General features: G+C 37.7%; 2 protein-coding genes across 2 annotated transcripts in view; both read left to right on the top strand.

Annotated features, from left to right (window-relative positions):
• The window catches only part of ascc3 (activating signal cointegrator 1 complex subunit 3), a 205,551-nt gene extending 199,263 nt beyond the window's left edge, over positions 1 to 6,288 (top strand). The window contains exons 38-42 of the mRNA XM_052617566.1: positions 48 to 199; positions 2,813 to 2,960; positions 5,232 to 5,438; positions 5,522 to 5,697; positions 5,773 to 6,288. Coding sequence (XP_052473526.1) covers positions 48 to 199; positions 2,813 to 2,960; positions 5,232 to 5,438; positions 5,522 to 5,697; positions 5,773 to 5,920 — 831 coding nt within the window. The 3' untranslated portion in view covers positions 5,921 to 6,288. The remainder of the gene's footprint in view (positions 1 to 47; positions 200 to 2,812; positions 2,961 to 5,231; positions 5,439 to 5,521; positions 5,698 to 5,772) is intronic.
• A 1,917-nt stretch (positions 6,289 to 8,205) lies between these two features.
• On the top strand, positions 8,206 to 22,295 carry LOC128030087 (single-minded homolog 1-A-like). The gene is made up of 12 exons (XM_052617584.1): positions 8,206 to 8,603; positions 8,856 to 9,372; positions 12,431 to 12,513; positions 13,057 to 13,146; positions 13,256 to 13,364; positions 13,460 to 13,545; positions 13,860 to 14,059; positions 14,412 to 14,518; positions 15,097 to 15,244; positions 18,161 to 18,326; positions 18,848 to 19,250; positions 19,595 to 22,295. Exons 2-12 carry the CDS (start codon positions 9,198 to 9,200, stop codon positions 20,281 to 20,283), a joined length of 2,256 nt encoding a protein of 751 aa, XP_052473544.1. The 5' UTR covers positions 8,206 to 8,603; positions 8,856 to 9,197; the 3' UTR covers positions 20,284 to 22,295.
• Positions 22,296 to 22,524: the final 229 nt, after the last annotated feature.

Here is a 22,524-nt window from a genome sequence, read left to right as displayed (position 1 = left end):
ACCCCAAATGTTGAAGCGTAGTGAAAGTGCTGATGTTGTCTCTGCAGGCTATGCTGGATGTGGTGGCCAATGAAGGCTGGCTCGTGTCTGCGCTGAGCGTTTGTAACCTTGTACAGATGATCATTCAGGCCAGATGGCTTCACGATTCCTCCCTGCTCACACTCCCTCACATCGAGAAGCAGGATCTCTATGTCTTCAGGTAATACGTCCTGTACCGGGTCTATTACTGTACATCCTTAAGTCATCAACACTCATTTTAACATCTCTCCCTACACCAATGTTCTGTGTACTGAAACCTGATGTAATGGAGATTAGAAATTATGCTGAACCTCACTATATAAAACATCATTATAATGTTTTTTAAAATAATAATTATAATATTAATAATATATATATATATATATATATTATTATTATTATTTGACAGAATTTTAACAGTTTTTTTAAGTAATATAAACAGTATTTTTACTGATTTTTTTTTATAGTTACTTAACATGACATTTTTTGTAGTTTAATTTTAAGCACATTGAAAACAATTTGATGTAGGATTAACTTAAATGTAAACATTTTCAGTCATAAATTGCAAGTAAATAAAAAAATATATATATGAAATTACAAGAAACATTAAAGGTAAAAAAAAAAGTTAAAAGACTTAAGTAGTTTTATTTTTCTTTCTTTTAAAAGCCTACTCCAATTATTTTACAACTTTGCAAAATTATTAACAAAAAAACTAAAACAAAACAAAAAAAACTAATGAAGGCAAAAATGTTTTTAGAAATGGAACAAAAAAAATGTTCACCAGTTACTGGACATATAAAAGAGTTGATGTCTGTTATGAGATTCTCACAACTGTCTTATCACAGGACAGTTCATAACTCAGATGACCAAGTGTGAAGTTACTGTGTTTTAGCTTTGCTCAGTGGAATGGGGTTATGATGGTGCAGGCATCTTATAGCCTCCTACAGTCTGTAAACAAAGCCAGATGTTGTATGTAGCTCGGCTCATATCACTATCATGTAGTGCTCAAGGGATCCGAGATAAAAGACTCCCTGCTTGATGCCTCTAGTGCACAAAGAGCTTGTGAAGCAGCAAGTGACGGGATGTTAACCCGTTCCTGCAGCAGAGCCTGATGGAGCTCCAGGTGCTTCGATCCAGGGTGTCCCAGAGGTGCTGGTCACCTGAAGACAGCTGTGACCACTGCATCTGTGTGGCCTAACATTGTTCTGCTGTTAGCATCTGCTTCCTTTGCCTCAAAGATTTAGTGTTTGCTGCACAATCTTATCATGACAACATCAATCAAATGGAGATACCTGCTCTATGTCTAACCAGAAGACCCTGACTGGGGTCAGTAGATTAATCTAGCCTAATTTATACGTGTCATTGAATGAAGGGCCCATCTAGAACGTGTGGAAATATCAATAGAAAGTCTTTGGTCAGAACGAAAGAAAGACATATACATACATATAGGCTAACAATAGTCTAACGATCATATTGTCAGGTTTTTGTTCTGTTTTGTGGATCGTTATTGTGTCATTCTCTTCTGTTAACTTCTCTTCCTGTTTCAGCGCTGTTTGGTTTCGGTTTCATTGGTTTCTGAATATGACCATGTTATATCGTAACACGTCACGTACACAAACTCATCTACAGTGGGGAAATATTAATTTGATCCCCTACTGATTTTGTTAGTTTGCCCACTTTAGTTAGTGTGCAAACCTGGTGACCAACTGTAAAAAACGTATTACCTCTGCGCTTACCAACAAGGGTTTCTGCACTAAGTACTAAGTCATGTTTCGCTTTGGGATCAAATACTTATTTCACTCACTGAAATGCAAATCAGTTTCTAACCTTTATATTATGTGATATAGGTCTCTATCCGTTAAAATAACATTAAACATAAAAATGACTGACCCTTTATTTCTTTGTAAGTGGGCAAATTAAAAAAATCAACAGGGGATCAAATAAATATTACCCAACTGTATATAGTGAGAAATATAGGATTAATTTAGAGAGGATTGCATTATTATTATTTTTTATATACCTTTCAAAATTCATTTTATGTTAGTTGGTGCTCAATAAATAGTTCTTATTATTGTCATTGTTGAGTCTTGGTTGGGGTTATTCAAGTTTTGTATTTTTTTGGAAACAGACATTTTCTTCTGGATTTTAGTAACATTTAATGTGTAAAATATGCAGTTGGTTTAGAGCCCTCTATAAAATAATCACATTTTATTGCCGTGCAGCCTGAAAAGAAGACGAGACAGATTTTGTTTTATCCAGCTGTACTTACTCAGTTTTATATTGTGCAGGCTTATTGGTTTTTCAGAACATTCTTTGCTTTCTCTTCTCCTCTACCCATGTGTTTTCCGCTCGCCCGACTCTGAGTGTATCCTAACATGTTGTCACAGAGAGAGGCAAGTGTTCACTTCCTGTCGGTGGTGTTAAAGGGGTGCAGAGCTTCTCGCCTGTGGCTCGCTGATTATAACAGTGTAACATGGCTTAGCGGCTAATCCCGCCGCCATCTCTTATCTACCTCCGCAAACACCATCAGCATCACTTATCAGCGGTGACGCCTCCAAACTCAGCCCTCCAACCGCTTCTCACACACGCACGCACTAACACCATTGGCATTGGATTTTCCCTCGTCCATAACATGTCCCGCGGCGAGTGTAATTTGGTGGAAACACAATAAAAATGGTAAGAGCGGGATCAGGCCAGGCAGGATCCATCTCGCTGTGACAGCAGGAAACGGGAGCTCAGCCAGCGCTTACATGATTGAAGGCATCGTCACGTCACCGTCTTTTTTCCTTAACAGGAGGTGGAGCGCCAAAGGTGCGAGGGGCGGAGGTGGCTATCAAGGCCCAATCGAGGGGCTTCCCGAGCTAATGGCTGCCTGCGACGGGAAAGAGGACAAGTTCACATCGATGGTGAAGGAGGTGCTGCAGCCCAATCAGATCTATCAGGTGCGTCCTCTATCGTACCCAAGACACTCGCTTTACAAAGCCGTCTGATGTATTGGCACCTCTACTGCATTTCTTGACACCGTTGAACAAAGCATACTTTTTTTTGGAGATTGCAGTCATGTGGATGAATCACCTCTTAGCAACATAAGCATTCAAATAAATTCCAGTTCTCCACACATTTGGCAGTGGGCGCGAGCGCGTGATTTCCCGAAAGCGGCAGACAGTCACGGTGGTCTCAGGTAGCACCGAGATCTCCAATTACCTCCCAAATGAGAGGGTTTAGCGCTCCAGTCTAAGTGCTAATTGCAGCGGTAATGTGTGCATCCGAGCCCAGCAGTGAGCCCAGCGCCCGTTCCCCATCAGTATTCCAGCGCACCCCGCTTCCTCTCGGCCCTGCTAATTAAATAAGCACATGCGCCGCCGCGTCCTCGTCTCACTCACTAAGGAAGCGTAATCCTTGCATAAATAGCTGTGGCGGGGTGATCTACACCGTCTCCCATGTCTCTAATGCTGACAGAAGAACAGAAAAACAAACGGCCTCCACACAAACACATTCTTTCATTTGTTCTTGACGTTTTGCCATATTCTTTGTTTTATTCTAGTACAGCGCTTGAACGACGAGCTTTTATGGCTTATTACACTGTCTATATATACACGATCAATCAAACGTTTGGAATAATAAAGGTTTTTTTTATTTTATTTTATTTTTTAAAGAAGTCTCATATGCTCACTAAGGCTGCATTTATTTGATTTATCTGTATCCAAAAAAACTGTAAATATTGAGAAATATTGTTAAAATGCAAAATACTTGTTTTCTAGTTTATTTCTATAATTTATTCCAGAAATGGCAACGCTGATTTTGATCAGTTTTCAGTGTCACGTGATTTTTAAAAAAATCATTCTAATATGGTCATTTGGTGCTTATTCTTTTTAATATATCAACAGAACAGCATTTATTTAGATGCTAAATCTTTTTTAATGTTATAAATGTCTTTCAAAATATATTTTTTCAGACCCCTCTTTCTATAAAGGATATTTTGCTTGAATGTACTGCTTTAAATGCTACTAGGCAACGTTTTTATTCAGAAAGTTCACCAAAAGCTGTTTTCAACATTGATGACCCGAGTAAAAAAGTCATAGATTTAAAATACATTTCATACTAAATAAACTTCAAATCTATTAACATATTGACTGAAATATCAGTAAATATGTTAATAAAATTATATATAATATAATTTTTATATCAGTAAAAGCGGTATGCCAGTAAATGTTAATATTATATATTTTAAATTATATATAAATACCGGTATGTTAATTATATATTTTTAAACTTAGTTTGGAGTCTTTTAATTTAAGCCTGATATGTATTTAATGTCACTATTGATGAGGATTGTATGGAAGCCTTTTTCCGCCACTGAATAAAAATAAAAAGGTCATTCAACTTTTTTTTCTCGCAATTCTGACTTTTTTTTTTTTAAGAAAAGTGAGATATAAACTCACAGGTCTGAGAACATATATCAGTCTCTCATAAATATATCATGAAATTCTGAGAAAAAAGTCAGAAATGCGACATAAACTCGCAATTGTAAGGAAAAAAAGTCATATTTGTGTTTTTTTTTTCACAATTCTGACTTTATACTGCATCTCACAATTCTTTTGTGGGAAAAAAAGTCGCAATAACCTTTTTTTTTTCAGTGACGGAAACTTGAATGATCTTTGAATAATATTGGTCTGTAAATGCATGATATTTCAAGTGTACGTGAAGTATACTTGCAATAGTTGTACTTTTGCACGATCAGATATATTTAAGTGCATCTTTGGTTGAACTTCCGCACACTTAAAGTGCATCAAGTACAAAATGAGTTGTTCCAGTTTTGCAGACTTCAAGTATACCAGTTTAGTATACCAAAAGTGCATTTGCAGGGTACTTTTATTACGTACATAAATATGTAAATATATTTGTTGTATACTTAGCATGAATTACATGTATTTCAAATACATTATAGTATTCTTATTTTTCATTAGGGAATAATAAGAAATGTTTTTCAGCATAATTTACTGATTTCTGAAGGATCGCATGATCACGGCTATTTTAAATTGTAATGATAATACACAATATTTTAGTTTTTACAGTGCTTACAAATAAATACAGCCTTGGTGAGCATAAGTGTAACAGAAGTAATATTGCTAAATTTACCTGATATCAGTCAAATCCGAGAAGAAAACAAAAGCACGTCCTCTTGACTGTGCTAATTGGAGTTGTTTTCACAGGCGTGGGCTTTTCTGAGTCACCTGCCTGTGGTGGAGGTCAGGATGAGTGTTAAGGGCTGGTGGGAGGGTTGTGAGGAGCAAACAGAGCGTGTGATCCCTGCTAACGTCACCAACATCAGGGACGAGTCCAGCTGGGTGCCGCTGCACGCTGACCAGGAGTACGTCCTCCAGGTGTCCCTGCGCCGCCTCAACGCCGGCCAGCAAAGAGTGAGTCCACCCACATTCACTTCATTCACCGTTTTCTTTTTATTGGCTAGCCATTTAATCAATATCGATTCATTTCCTTTTAGAGGAAGCAGGACAGCAAGGCGCAGGCTCCACGCTTCCCCAAACCCAAAGACGAAGGCTGGTTTCTTGTTCTCGGGGAGGTTGACAAGAAAGAACTGCTGGCTATCAAACGTGTGGGATTCATACGCAACCACAGCAGCGTGTCCGTGGCCTTCTATACACCTGAGAAGACGGGAAAGTAAGAGCCGTCTGCTGCTCCTCTAATGGTGTCTTCTGTAGGATCTACAGTCGTAACGTCTGAATCTTTCTCCAGGTGTATCTACACGCTGTACCTGATGAGCGACAGCTACCTCGGCCTGGACCAGCAGTACGACATCCACCTGAACGTCATCCCAGCCAGCATCGCTGCGCAAGTCAACAGTGAGATATCAGATAACGTTGCCAAAATGGCCCGGAAGTGACCTTCCCTCTTGGCTTGAGATGTTCATTTGGTGGACAGGTCTTGAGTTCTGCTTGTGAGTTCTAGGTAAAAACTACACTCAATTAAAGATGTAGATGATTGGAACATCTGGCCATCGACAGGTAGATTTAATATCTGATGGGTGTAATTGATTCAAGAGGAAGCTTCTAGATCACTCTTCCTGCCTTATTACTCTTAATTTGTGCTCCTTTTGTTTACTTTTTTGTACACATTGCATTACATTTGAGGGCAAACCTTATGTGTTTAATTAAAATATGAACATAAGATTGTTTTTGCTTCTGAATTACGGAAATGTTCAGTATGAAAATCAGTTGTGTTAAATATCAAATAAAAACACATGCAGCACAATTGTGTCTCTCAGTCTATCAATAGTTTCTGTTCCTTCCTGATTGTCCACATTTACATAGAATTGGCATTTACTGCGTTCAGCAGTTATTCACAGGCCACATGTTTGTTTTATGTTATTATTTTTCAAGTCACCCGTCAGGGAAAAAATGACTTTTGTCTGTTACTATGCATATTTTTACATGCTCATTTCTGCAAGAATATAAAGATGTTCTAGAATTTTGAAGATAATAAGCGCATTTATCCATATTATTTTATTAGTATTAGTGGATGTTGAGTTTTGACTGAAGCAAACAATCATAGTGTTAATCATGATAATTGTTATATTGGCAAATTGACAACAACAAAAAAAAAAACATTGTATGGGTCAAAATGATAGATTTTTATTTTATTGCAAAAATCATTAGGATATTAAGTAAATATGTTCCATGAAGATACTTTGTAAATTTCCTAATGTAAATATATCAAAACTTCAGTAATATCCATTGCTAAGAATTCATTTGGACAACTTCAAAGGTGATTTTCTCAGTATTTTGATTTTTTGCACCCTCAGATTCCAGATTTTCAAACAGTTGTATCTCGGCCAGATACTGTCCAAACAAACCTTACATTAATGGATTGCAGAATGCTTTCAGAAGATGTAGCCTATACATCTCAGTTTCGAAAAATTTGAAACTTAAGACTGGTTTTGTGGTCACAATTTGCAAAATGACCAGTTCTGTTTAAAAAAATAATAATAATTATATATATATATAATAAAAGTTGCCTTAAGACCAGACAAGCCAGCATCTCTGACAAACCCTTTTCTGATACAGGTTTGCTTAAAATGTAAGTAGGCAGTTTTATTTCGCTGTCTCTGACTAAGGCTGTAATTGTTTAATTGTTTTAAAGCGTTCATTTATTAGCAGTGGTTTCGATGGCAGTGGTTTTGAGTCCCTACTGAGGACTTGATATATTGTAAAGTATTTTCGATTGTTCTCTTTTCCACTGACGCCGTTTAATCAGCAGCAAATGCAGGCTTTAGGAGAAGGTTAAAGCAGCATCAAGCGCTCCGTGTGCTGGGCGCATCCTTTCTGATTTCCTCCTGCTGCAGAGCTTTTCTATTACACACACACACACACTGCTGTCCTCCTGAGATACACACACACACGCACACACACTGCTGTCCTCCTGCGATACACACGCACACAGAGAGAGATTTGGGCATTCAGATTTTTTTTTTTTTTTCATCAACATTTACTCCATTAAAAAAAAAAATTACAAAAATATTTGATTTATATAATCATTTTGTAATCATTTTTATAACAGTAACACGACAAATCATTCATCATATAGTTATCACAAAAAAAGACCGTGGTTATATCTACATAAAATAAGAAACATTACCAAAACTAAACTAAAGTCTACCACAGTGGACAAAATGTCTGGCTCTTTATCCAGCAGGACACTGATGGGATGAACCCTCTTACCTTTTGTTTTTCACGGACAGCGGATCGGTCTGCTTGTATTGCTGCAGAATAAAACCGTCAAGTAAAACAATTAAACAGCAAGAAATAGCACCATAAAAATAACTGCGATCAATTATAAGCAACGTTCTATGTGATATGCCTTTAAAAAAATAATAAGAAGAAATGGGCTAAACAAATAAAGTAAAAAAAAAAAGAAAAAAAAAAGAACGTACATTTTATTTATCTGTATCGCATATTTATAGATAGGCCTATGTAGTTTAAAATATACGCACATTTAAATATGTGTTGTATTCATATTTTATGTTGAATATGTTAGGTGCCCGATTAATGATCTTATTTTAACGAAGGACATTTTTCTGTCAATTCAATTTCGCTCTTTTAATTTTGCCGCAATTTAGCATTTAACGTTAATGAGATAGATAGATAGATAGATAGATAGATAGATAGATAGATAGATAGATAGATAGATAGATAGATAGATAGATAGATAGATAGATAGATAGATAGTGAACCTTGAGTCAGTGAACCTTAAATGTAAATATTATTCATAGTGCGTCACGGGTCAGGGGTCAGCGTGATTTCAGGTGGAGCGGTCGCTGGTGAATGGGGTCCAATGGGAAAATCCTGTCTGGTCCTTCAGTGTCCAATGAGCTGAGATCAGGGGGAGGTCCGCGTGCTGCTCAGAGAGAGACTTCAACAAACTCTCCTCCGAGCAAGGTCCTTCTGGACACGAAGATGCCGTGTTCCCCGAGTGTGCTGTGGAGCTCGGCCTGAGGTAACGCGCGTTTCTCTGTGTGGATTCATGAACTTATGAAGACGATGCGAGTTTGCAGTGTGAGCTGATATGAGGTAAGAAGACGTGCAAGTTTTAACCTTTTGAAAAGTAAAAAGTTATGCTTAAGCAAAATATGAAATTATAAAGGCAGTGTACAGAAATCCTGCAGAAAGAAAATGCGTAGTTCGTTTGTATGAACACGTCTTTATTAGTAGTCTAATAGTAGTAGTAGTAGTAGCAGTAGTAAATATAGGTTTCATAAATCAGAGCGTGCATTTGAAAGTCGGAAGAGAGAGAGAGCTGATCGTGCGCGCCGCTGTTTTCAGGAATATCACGCGCGTCTGATGGATGGATGGATGGAAGTTCCCTCATGAAGAGATTCCGGGCCCGAGTGGATTTCATCTGTGTGTGAAATAAGACTCACGGTTCATCATAGCCATGAAGCTCTGTTCGCCTCGCATCTGCGTGTAGGACATCTCAGGAACCTCCGTGAACTGCTGGGAGCCGGCTATGGCAGGAACACGCCCGGGACGTCCCTGAGACCTCCCCATGTTGGTGAAACTGCTGGAGAGCTCACGCACGCGCTTGAGTTTGTGTTGTGGAGAGACTGAAGCGAGCAGCGGAAGGGTCTGAGACACGCGTGAGTGAGTGAATGAGTGAGCGCGAGCATGAAGGAGAAGTCGAAGAACGCGGCGCGCACGCGGAGGGAGAAGGAGAACAGCGAGTTCTATGAGCTCGCCAAACTGCTGCCTCTGCCCTCGGCCATCACCTCACAGCTGGACAAGGCCTCCATCATCAGACTCACCACCAGCTACCTGAAGATGAGGATCGTCTTCCCGGAAGGTAGGCTGCGGCACTCATATGCACAACAAACGGGAAAGATTTTGGCCATCGTCTTCTGCGTACACACGGCTTCTGAAAATAATTCAGTTCATTCATTCTTGTCAGCAATAATAATAATAAACAATAGGTTGTTGATAATGCAATGCAGATGTTATTGTTTTATTGTTATTAATTCAGTTCAGATGTATTTGTATAGCGCTTTTCACAATACACATTGTTTCAAAGCAGATTTTACAGAAAAAGTAGGCTACGGATTTTATTGTAGTAGTATTATATTAGTGCTGTAAATTAATCATTAATATATTATTATTAAAACATATTATTTGTTTAAAATTATTATTTTATTTCACAAGTATTTTGATCTAGACGTGTGTGTCATTTAAAGGCCATTAAAAAAACATTTTCAATAGGAAAAAGAACATAATTAGCGGACAAGATAGGACCGAGATCATTCTAACATACATTAGCAAAGCAGATATTAATACAGTTAACTGAGACGTGCATACAGAGTTTAGAAGGCCTGTCCGTTTTTAAAATGCGAACACGGATTGAAAATATTCTGCTCCTTACGGCCTTTCGCTTATACCCCAGCAGAAATCTTCTTCTTCTTTTTAAGCAACAAATACATTTTCTTTCGTAATTTAAATAATAATAATAATAATAAAGTGAATTTCATTAAAGCAATGAGGTTCTGATTATTATTTCTCATCTTCTGCTGCGCGTGACTGAAGAAGAATAGCAACAATTATCAGCCTTCGATCGACACCTGACTGACGAAACTATTACTATTATTATAATTAATAATAATATAAATAATAACACCAAAACCATAAAAAGCATCGTTTGTTTGTGGATCTGCCATCACTCAGCACTCGTTTAAAACACAGACAAAGACGACATTCAGTTACAGCTAAACTGATCGTTTGTGTTCGACATACACATTCGACAAACATCTACATCAACAGTTTGCCAATCTTCCTTTTAGGTGCATTTTTTACCAATGCTCATACAACTCTTTGTATTATTAGTATTATTATTTCTATTATTGTTTCGTGTAGGCCTATTCCTATCCATATGTTTTCGCCTCTTACATTTTAATAACAGGCCTATTTACTGTTAGATGTACAACACGTAGACTGTTATTAAAGTTATATATTTCTAATGTAATGACTTTTTGAAACCTGCCGTGTGCTTAAAAACGAATTTTCATCAGAAGACTCCGTCTTTGATAACAAATGAAGATGATGTGTTTAATACATTTACTGTTACTGATAATATTAATATCCGCGTTATTTAGCTACCCTGTATGTAATTATTAGGCTCGCACTGTACCTTTATGCCTTGTTTGGAAACAATGAAACAGTCTCTGTCCATCTAGGATAGATACTGAAGTGTATTTTAGCAGCATGTGCTTTACTCATTAGTGAAAGTAAATGTTTTTAAACCTACTGCCTCGCGCGAATGAAACTGCTCGCCGGGGTTAAAGGTCAGCGAGGTCACGGACAGACAGGAAATGAGACAGTAAAGTTTTATTAGTAAATGAAGGAAGGTGAAGCTGCTTTTATGGTGCTTATTTATTGCTCGACTGTGAAGAGAATAACTGAACGCTGCTCAAATAATAGTCCAGCAGTTTAATCATTTAACTTTATGAGATATGCGTTGTTTTCTGTTTTTATTCGTTTAGTTTATTTTGGTAACGTTAAATGTGTTATTACGGGTGTTCGCTCAGATTTGTTTTATAATTATTATTATTATTAGCTATTGGTTACTCTTGTGTCACGGTTATTGGAAACTTAATGTCAGAAGCTTATTAATGACGGCTGTTTACATTAGAGAATAGAATATGAATATGCGTAATTTGGTATGAATAAGTCATTATGATTAATGTGTCGGAATAGCCTACATTTCGAAATAATGTTCTCAGCAGCGCTTAAAGAAACGGTTCACAACTTTAACAGGAGAAGCAGATGAATTGTTTCAATGTGACTCCAGCTTGGTGTTCATTTCAGTTTTCTTGTCTTGCAAGCAGTTATTGAAACATTTCGGTGAAAGATGCAGTGATGTAGCTATTCTTCTGCGTGAAGTGCTGTACTCTTATATCCAGTTTGTTCTGTGATTAGCTCGCGGATATCCAGATCCAATCATATCTAATAATTCCCCCGCGAAATATTACAACTTTCCTTTTCAGATCCGTCGGCTGTGTGTCAGGATCCACCCGATTCGAACATTATACGCGCTTTTAACTATTATTATTTTATTGAGAGCAGTTATTACTGTTTCGACTATTTTTATTATTATTGTTTTAGCTATATTATTATTATTATTATTATCATCATCATCATCATTTAATAAACCTAAATATTTGGCCATATTTGGCCTAATTAGAAAGTTTGAATTAGCCTTTAGCTTTCACGGAATCTTAATCTTAAATATTTGAATTGTTTAGGCTATAATTTTAAAAGCAGCAAGAAAAAAATAGATTTTATATATATATATTTGTATTATCTTTTAATGAAAAATAAAATAAAATAATAATAATAAACGCCATCAAACATGTTTCCACGCGGTTATTTTTTCCGGGAGAGTGTGGTTATTTTCAGCGAGCTGTCTGAGCAGGAATGTGATTGTTTCTGCTGATAAACGCCGAGTTCATCTTTGTTTAATATTAAAGTGGAATCGGAGCACTTGCTTTCATCTGATGTTTGTTTTCGTGTGATTTGCATTTTAATAAGGATGTGTGTGAGTCAGACTGTTTGCTCTATCGAGTTCCTCTGACCATCATAATACTCCTCATTCACATTCAGCGTGTTTACAGTCAATTCGGTGTTAAAATATTGACTGACTGATTGCCACGTGGACTATTATTTTTTCTGTTGTTATTTTTGTGTGTTGTTTTTGTAGGTTTTGATTTTGCTTTTTTCGTCAATCTATTTTCCTATTAGAGATATTTCATGTATATTATGTATATGCGCTAATCAGCACCCTGATGGATCATCAGATATTTAAGGCTCGCCATCATAAGTCAGTTTTTGGTGTTTTCTCTGAATGCGTCCCGCAGGTCTCGGGGAATCCTGGGGTCACGTGAGTCGAGCGAGTTCTCTGGACAATGTGGGCCGAGAGTTAGGATCACATCTGCTTCAGGTATACGCTTTAAAATCATACTTGACTATTATTATTATTATTATTATTATTATTATTATTATTATTATTATTATAATAATAATAATAATAATATGTAGTTAGGTATAATAAGTAAAATATTATAATGATATCGAATTCTGAAACTATTCTATCGAACTTTTTTAATGATCGAATAAATCTATTTATAATTCGTCTTCATTTATAATTTTACATTGCTACTGGGTCTGTTCCATGTCATTTGTTGTGTTTCTAGCGAAGATTTTGTTTCATAATTTATTTAAATTATTACTTTTTTTTTTAAAGTGCTTCGTCCCTCTATTTATATTTTTACTTATTTTTATAATGGAATATGAAGGCTTAATTGTATCTCCTGACTCCTGAATGTTGAATATTACCTCAGCGCTACGCGATCTTGCTTTAAAATAAAAGAAAATAATAATAATTGATTTCTAAGAGCTAATGATGCTTTCGTAATAAAAGAACTAATCAATGTAAATAAATGCCTTAATTATTATTATTTTATTATTATTATTATTTCTTTAGACTTTGGATGGCTTCATTTTTGTGGTAGCTCCTGATGGAAAAATCATGTACATTTCTGAAACTGCATCAGTGCATTTAGGGCTGTCACAGGTAAAGTGCACATTTTCATATTTACTACTGATTGCTTTTATTAATGTTCAGCCGAAATCACAATATTTGTGGCAGCTTTGACAGCAGTGACAAAAGTCCATTTTAACAGGTAGAGCTGACGGGGAACAGCATTTATGAATACATCCACCCCGCGGACCACGACGAGATGACCGCAGTCCTGACCGCTCACCAGCCGTATCACTCACACTTCGTCCACGGTGAGACAGCCACTAAACACCTCTGCACACAAATCAATCCAGCTTCCCTCAAACCGCTCCGTCACCGTCCCCTGCTTTCTGTTCTATTATTCTAGAATATGAAATGGAAAGGTCTTTTTTCCTGAGAATGAAATGTGTCCTTGCTAAAAGAAACGCTGGCTTGACGTGTGGTGGTTACAAGGTAGGCTGTTAGATTCTCATTCAGTCCTTTATGTGTGGTATTAAACACAGGTCTCCACATCTACATAAAAATAAATGTATTATATAAACTATTTAATGTTTTTTCCTTATTTAGTGTATTTAATACATGTATTTTAAAACATCAGCAATGACAAATGTTCAGAAAGCGATCCACCTGCATTTTCTAATTGACATTGTATATACTCAGAGAATATTAACATGCAAGAATAATATAAGATAGCATGGAGATGATCACAGTTGCTGTGAACTATACTACAGATGCGTATATGTGTGTGTGATCCTGATTTCTGACAGGTCATCCACTGCAGCGGCTATCTGAAGGTCCGTCAGTACAGTTTAGACATGTCTCCGTTCGACGGCTGTTATCAGAACGTGGGTCTGGTGGCTGTGGGTCACTCTCTTCCCCCCAGCGCAGTCACCGACATCAAGCTCCACAGCAATATGTTCATGTTCAGAGCCAGCCTGGACATGAAACTCATTTTCCTGGACTCCAGGTACAATGTGTTCATACGCTTACACATAGTGCTGTGCTGCTAGTTTTATTAAAGATAATGTAGGCAATGGGGACCAAAAGGCCTGAGGCTATAAAAATTCAAAGTTAAACATAGATATCAAAATGGTTATATAATGTAAAATTGTATTTTCAAACCACCAAATGACACAATCAGGACTTTCTTGTCTTGTGCATCTATGATTTTGTAAGTGCAGCTGTGTTTAATGAGACGTAAATTTGCGCACTTATGTTTAACCGAATCTGTGGCGTTCTCGCACGTGCCAGTGTGTGGACAGGTGTTTGTGCTCAAGCCAACACCATTGTTATCCCGTTCTGTGTTCTGTGTTTGTCAGGGTTGCGGAGCTCACTGGCTACGAGCCGCAAGACTTAATAGAGAAGACACTTTATCATCACGTCCACAGCTGTGACACTTTCCATCTCCGCTGCGCGCACCACTTGTGTGAGTTAGGTTTGTTTTTCCTCATTCCTCTGCTCACGTCCCCTTCACAGCATCTAAAAATAACAGCAGCTTTGACGGACATGGTCCACCGGTACACCGAGGGTACAACTGAGCGTGCTAACTGATAATGCCATGTTACAGGTGATCAACATCAGCTTAGATTACACATGCAATCAATTAGGAACTAATTTAGTGAACCACATTGAAAACTACAGCTTTAGTGTTTAAAACACATTTTCTTTAATCCATTGTTTTATCCATTACATTCCTGATTATAGCACAACGCAGCCTATTAAGAGACACAATATTTGATATTATTTGCTTTAAATAGTTATTAAGGCTGGAAGAAAAACAGCAGCTTATGGTTTAAACATGCAAATGAAAGCAGTAATTAGCTTTCCTGAATAAAAAAGATTAAATGAACCACACGTACACAAAAAAAAATCATCACAATGTTGCACATTAAAGTGAACAAATTAATGAATTGTCGTCTTCTGTTTTTTTCTGTTTAGCAAAAGAAGCGTATGTGAAAGTGTCAGAAATGTTCTCTAATTGATTGTGTGTTCTTCTCTCTGTAGTGCTGGTAAAAGGACAAGTCACCACCAAATACTACCGATTCCTGGCGAAGCAGGGTGGGTGGGTGTGGGTACAGAGTTACGCTACTATCGTACACAACAGCAGATCGTCCAGACCGCACTGCATCGTCAGCGTCAACTACGTCCTCACGTGAGTATGAGCAGATCTTCAAAACAGCATGTGATCTTTATGCACTGTTGTTTCACTTTCATATTTACATATATTCATATATACATTGCATATATATATTGCATTTGTAACCCCTTGTTTTGAGTTTCTGAGTACTTCATTGTTTCCGATTGTTTTGTATGATGTGTAGTAGGCATTTGTAATTACAGTTTAAAATAACTGTATTCTATATTAATATTTAAATCTAATTCATTCATGTGATGCAAAGCTAAATTTTCAGCAGCCATTACTCCAGTCTTCAGTGTCATAGAAATCTAGTCTAATATGCTGATTTGATGATCGAGAAACATTTCTTAATGTTATCAATGTTGAAAATGGTTTTGTTTTCAGAGATTCTTTGCTGAATATACAGTAAAAAAAAAACTTGAGATGGAAATCTTTTGTAATATTATACTAGTCTTTATTGTCATTCTCAATCAATTTAATGCATCCTCTCTGAGTCTTAATATATATATATATATATATATATATATATATATATATATATATATATATATATATATAATTAAATTCAATTCAATTTATGCATTTAGCAGACGCGACTTACAGTGCATTCAGGATATAAATTTTAAATTATCATGTGTTCCCGGGGAATCGAACCTCCCACCTTGCGCTTATATATATATATATATATATATAATTTGAATTTTCAACAGTAGTGTATATGCATGTAAAATAAAATATTTTCAAATTACTTCATGTACTTGCACTGTAACATGGGATAAAATAAAAATTACTAACAACTTCAGCAGTCACAATTTACTCTACTCAATCAATTCTCACTATTAACTATCTACTAACTATGACTCCTGATTTACTGCTTATTAATAGTTAGTAAAGTAGTTATTAAAGTAGTAAAGTTTTGGTGTGGGATGGTCATGCAGAAAAATGCATTATTATGTGCTTCATAAGTAGTGATAAACAACCAATATGCTAGTAAAACTCCTGCTAATAAGCAACGAGTTAATAGTGAGAATTAAACTAAATTCTTCAAAATTGTTCAGTAATGCAGTTCCATACACAAACTTGAATCGATTTGTACATGGCTAACATGCATGCAGTGTATTAGGCAAGAGGGTAGTATGCCATATCATTTCTTAAAGCTTTTGTCTACAGTTGTGTTGAATTGCCCACATTATTCCACTATTACTCAACTAAAAGGCCTCTCTCAGTGACTTACAACTAGCAATAGGTTCAGTACAATATCATTAAGGTTTAAATTTATGGTGTTTGCAAGTCCAGCCATGACAGTGACAGAGCGAGTTAAAGCTGCCCTGATGCTCATCAGTCAGTTTGGGGTGTCATTCCTGTTCTTGCTTTATATAATATGCCAGCTGCATGTACAGGAACTGCATGGGAGCCAGGGGTTGTGGATGATTTATTTGTCATGCATTCATACTGACAAACTCTGTGCATTACCACAATGAACTTTTCCACTGGAACTCTCTGGAAAGAATGAGGTAGGATTGAGCAATGTAGCCATCGCTCACACAACGGTTTTGAGCGAGGGATGTATGGAAGAGTGAAACAGCATTTGTGTGCACACTTCAAGAGAGCCCATTAGAACTCATGCCAGCATCTGGAGCATCGACCCCCCCAACGCCACTCTTTCTTCCTCCAGATGTAAATTAATTGTGCACTATAAAAACCTTCATTAAAAAAAAGTGGATTAGTTCTGATATGCCAGTCTGCCAATAACCTGCGAGTGTCAGATAGCTCTTCGGCCACAGCTATAAAGGAAAAGTGTTTATGAGGTTTAATTAATAGGTTGTAAAGATGATGAGTGTTTATAGCTCACAGCTTACTAGGAGTGTCCATGAATGGACTTATTTTTGTTGTGATATTCCCTGTCATCGTCCATGGTTCAGTTTCCTTGAGAAGAATGATTTCCATAAAAGTGTGCGTTGCAGTGTAGACATCACGAGTGTGAGATCTGTTTCCTGTTTAACCTCTCCACATGTGCTCTCATTCAGAAATGCACAGCTCGTCTATAGTGAGAAAAGGAAGCAAGGTGGATATGTCTGGCATCTTATTGAGGTGTTATCAGAGTCTACTCACACGGGCTGTGAGGTGTGAAATGAGATGGTGTGTATGTGTGTGTGTGTGTGAATGGTAGCTCAGCTGAATGAGATTGTGTGTATGCGCTAAAACACTCACACCTGCCAAACTGTTGCACCTTAAAGGTTTTAGCTTCTGTCTACAGGCCCTGACCTCGTAAAAACTCTTTGTTTACACAGAGTGTACAACAACGATGTCAACTTAATGAGATCGTATGGATCTGCATATGCATTTGTGCAGGTGCATGTGAGAAAGTGTAGAAACTAAGTCGGCCTTTTTCCAAGATTTTGCCATCTGCATACAATCCCATTAGTCTGTGTGCTGTCTGAGCCAGACTACTAGGCCTCCGGAGGGAAGCTGGCATCGGTGCCTGGCTAGAATGCACTCCATCGTTTTCTGAAAGTTATCACTGGGAAAAGAAATCCATACACCACTTTACCGACAAATCAATTCACATTTCCTAGTTATATCTTATGTGGTGATCCCTGTGTGGGTTTGATTTAGCCAGACATAGCTCTTAATCTCACTGTGTATTTGAACAGAGCCCCCAGCCCTCCAGCCGTATGTTTGTAGGAGCCTTGTTCCAATCCTGTAGGAGAAACAGTGCAATTGTCCTTGAGTCTTCCACACACACTGCTTCACAAATGAGCATGGAGCCTGAAGTATCTAAAACAATTCCTGACCATACATTTCTCTGAGTGGTAAACTGAAAAGGAGAACTGCACCAGTAAACATTAATATAGAGACAAGCAGTCACAAACCATAAGGTTGCATACACTGTTGGGTTTGAGGCTAAATGTTGCTGTCCTTCCCCAACAGGGACACGGAGTACAAAGGACTACAGTTGTCCTTAGATCAGGTGACGTCTGCTAAACCCTCGTTCACCTACAACAGCCCCTCTAACCCCATCAGCGAGAACAGAAGAGTCGGCAAAAGCAGAGTCTCCCGTACCAAGACCAAAACAAGACTCTCTCCCTATTCACAGGTCAGTATCACAGTAAGGCCTTCTATTTGGATGGTAATGGTATGTTGGGAGCTCTAGAAAGGTCTTCTGTTGCTGGGAAGACTTCTAATGTGACAACTAGGACATTCCTTAAGTAACATTCCATAAACTAATCATTGCCTTCTAATTTTAGGTGTTGGGTTAAGGATAGGGTTAAGGGCTGGAACAATCATTTTAAGGGTAAGTTTGAGGGAAGGTTGAGGAACTATAGGACTCGGATTGGATGGCAGGAATGTTGGATGTTGATCCAGTGTCATGTTCTGCGTGTGTAAATCAGTGCCCTCATTGATAAAAGGAAATTGTGCTACTGGAGGCACCCCAACACTACACATTTCCAGACTCTTCCTTATAAAATACATCAGAAACAGCACATTAGAAGAAACTCCATGTCATCAAATGGGTGGATCAGATAAGAGAGACATCCAACATGTGTACTGTTGGCGTGCCTCCAGGAGCATGGTTAGGAAACACTGTATTAATGCATATCTGTTTCTTGTGTGCAGTATCCAGGTTTCCCCACAGATCGCTCCGAGTCGGATCAGGATAGCCCGTGGGGAGGAAGCCCACTCACTGACTCTGCATCTCCTCAGCTTCTGGAGCAGTGTGAAGGCGTAGACTCCTCATGTGTATACCGGCAGATCCCAGAACCACGGCCCTTGTGCTACAGCCTACCGCTGACAGATGACCATCATACCTCCAGTGACTTCTACAACCACACTCACTCCGAGTCCTGCGAGAGGGGTCGATGTATGGCTGGCCGATACTTCCTTGGCAACCCTCAGCCTGGACGAGAGGCATGGTGGGGAGCAGCCCGCTCTGTTCTACCATTGCCCAAGTCTTCATCCGAGAACGGGGACAGTTTTGAAGGTGTGATGCCCCACATCACCTCTGTCCATAGCCTGCAAGGTGTGTTTCTTTCACTGGATCTGTGGTTGGAAACCAAATGCAAACTACAGTCCTGCTCCTGGAGAGCTACTTTCCAGAAGACTTCAGCTCCAATCCTGCATTAACACACCTGCCTGTAATTCTCACGTAACGTCTTGATTAGCTGGTTCAGGTGTGTTTGATTGGGTTTAGAGCTGAAATCTGCAGGACGACAGGTCTTCAGGAGCAGGAATGTAGACAGCATTTTACAAATGTGTTCTGGTATTTTAAGACCTTGACTTTATCCAAAGAAAAACCTTGATTGTTTTGGCTCCTTGAACTGTGGTAAATTCCTCATGGTAACATTGTTTTTGTCCCACTTGCAGCGAGAGGTCACTGGGACGAGGACAGCATGGTCAGCTCACCTGACACGAGCGATTCAGGCGACCGATACCGTGGTGACCAATGCTGTGCAAGTCCTCAAGAGCCCAGCAAGATTGAGACGTTGATTCGGGCCACACAACAGATGATCAAAGAGGAGGAAAGTCGTCTGCATTTGAGAAAGGCTCCTACAGAAATACCCTTGGAGTCTACAAACGGTCTGGCAAAGAGCCATGGCTCATCATTTCACAGTACCGACTTTTCCCAGTCAGCTTTGCAGAGTGTGTTGTGTCGAGGGCCAGCTCAGGTTATAAGCCCCGCCCCTAGTCCTGTTCCTCTTTCCCGTCTGTGCAGCCCCATTCCTGACAGACTGGGCAAATGTAAAGACTTCCTTTCTAATGAGCTCTCCTCTTCTCAGCAACACCAGCAGCCGCTGCCCCTGACGGGCACATGTGCTGTCTCTCCGACTCCAGCGCTATACCCCTCACACCCCCGCCAGTACCTGGAAAAGCACACAGCCTACTCGCTCACTAGCTACGCACTCGAACATCTGTACGAGGCAGAGAGCTTTAGAGGATACTCCCTGGGTTGCTCAGGTCCCTCCCATTACGACATGGCCGCTCATCTGCGCATGCAGGCTGAACAAGCACCGGGCCATAAAGGCACTTCTGTCATAATCACCAACAGCAGCTGATGCTCATCACACCACGAACCGCCTCTCAGCGATTCACCCTCTCACTCAAGCTAGCCAAGAATTTCTGATTTGATTTGTTCTTGTTCCTACATGTTTCTACAAATACTTGTTTTCTAGTTAAAAAAAGTAAGCATTCTTAAAACAAACAATTCGGTTGCACTTTATTTTACAGTACGTGTACTTACATGTACTTACAGTGTATTTATCTAAGAAAGTTCTGGTAATACAAGGTAACTACATGGGGTAGGGTTAGGTTTAGGGGTAGGTTCAGGGTTAGTACCTAGTTATTACATAGTCATTGTAATTACTATAATAAGTACATAGTATGTACATAGGGAACAGGACTGTAAAATAAAGTGCTATCAACAATTCATTAAGAAGCTAAATTATTTTTTTTTTTTTTAAATACTGAGGTTTATGCAGGAAAAAATAAATAAAAAGCATATAGAAAAATAAACTAATCCTATATTATGCAATTTTGTAGAAGTAAATTGAAATTATTTAAAGGATGTTTAGATATTTTTGCTAGAAAACAAGACAAACATATCAATTAAGTACACTTTTGCAGTGTAATAAGGGATGTGAGTTCTGTCACTATTATAAGCCGTAAATGCTTGAATGAATGGGGATTGTCCAAATGATTTCTGGAAGTAGGAGAATAATGAGAAGCATGAATTACATGATCTCATAACAGCACATTGACGTTTCAAAAATCTAAACAGAAAAACAGTATTTAATTGTATTTATTTAGATTTTCAGTAGGTTGCATTTGGGTTATGGAGTTGTTGGTTCACAATACTTAATGTATAAGCTACAAGTAAATTAATATTGTGGCATTTTTTTTTCTTGTTCATTAGTTGGTTTCTTTATATACATATATTATTATTTATTATTATTACTATTATTATTATTATTATTTTTAGCATGCTGATGTTCCAGAGATTGACAACGAAGTCTAATGCAAAATGCAGCATTAATTTATTATTGTTTCAGTAATTGTTTAAGGTTATTGTAGAATTCAACCTTAGCTCATTTGTGTACTGCGATACTTTTTGTAGTTGCATATGATTTTTTATTTAGTCTTTTAAGTCAAATGCTTGAAGATTCCATTTGAAGCTTTTATTTTTTAAACAAGACATTGGTTGAGCATGTTATTGTGTTATGGACTTGATCAAATTATTCTTCTGCAGGTCTCTAACATGTCAGCTTCTAAAATGAAATCTGAGATTATGCAATTATAAAAACATCTGATTTTATTCAAACAATTGGAACAATAATGGGAATGAGCTCTTGAAGGAGTCTTGCGCTGGTTTGATTGGAAGGTGTGCTGTTTTTGGCCCGAGGAGTGATGGACTGCGCTGGTGCTGGAGGGCTTTGGATCGAGCTGCTGTTTGGTGTATTGAAGTTCCCAAAGTCTGGTATGAACGTTAATGGGGGAATTATCTGACAGACTCTACCCTGTACCTCACTACTACTTTGTGTATTTATATAAAAAAAATAAAAATGGCTCTGTTCGGAAAGCTGTTTTACTCTGAAAAAAAAAATATATATATTTATGATGTACATACGCAAAATTCACCCCCACCTCCCACCCACACCAAATAAAATGATGCAAAAGTTGCAAAAAGGTATTGCAAAATGTATTTATTATGTGAATGAAAAATGTCTTTTGCTTTGAAATATCACAGTGTTTGTGTGTGTGTTTATTTATAATTTTCAGTTCTGCATCCAAAGTAAATGGCATTGTTTCTAAACATACTGTTTCTAAACATACAATGACAAATATTTTAATTTGTTTTCATATTGCAGCAAAACTGTTTAGAATGATAGATTTCTAAATTGGTTCTGCATTTGTTTTTAATCTTGACATTGCTCATCCAGCGAGACTTTGGAGAACTCAGGTGAAAAGGATGTTGAAATAAACACATCCACACTAATCTGATCATTATTCATGTTTAATATGCTATTTCATACTCGCGTGAGAAATTAATAAATGACTGCAAAGATGTTAATTAATTGAAAGGCTACATGGTTTTTAATTTTGAAATGTTTATTCGTTTTATTTTAGAAACATTTTTGTCACTTAAATTTTAAATTAATTAATTTAAATTACAGCATCTTTCAAGACAATAGATTTAAGCTAAAAAAATAACTGGAAAAATTATTAAAACACACACACACACACACACACAAATACATTTTACACCATTAATTCCAATGAATACTTAAGTACCTGCAATA

Source organism: Carassius gibelio, chromosome A16 (assembly GCF_023724105.1).
Source record: "Carassius gibelio isolate Cgi1373 ecotype wild population from Czech Republic chromosome A16, carGib1.2-hapl.c, whole genome shotgun sequence".
In the NCBI taxonomy this organism is placed as follows: domain Eukaryota; kingdom Metazoa; phylum Chordata; class Actinopteri; order Cypriniformes; family Cyprinidae; genus Carassius; species Carassius gibelio.
The sequence above is the reverse complement of the archived record's forward strand: the minus strand, read 5'-3'. Positions and strand labels throughout refer to the sequence as shown.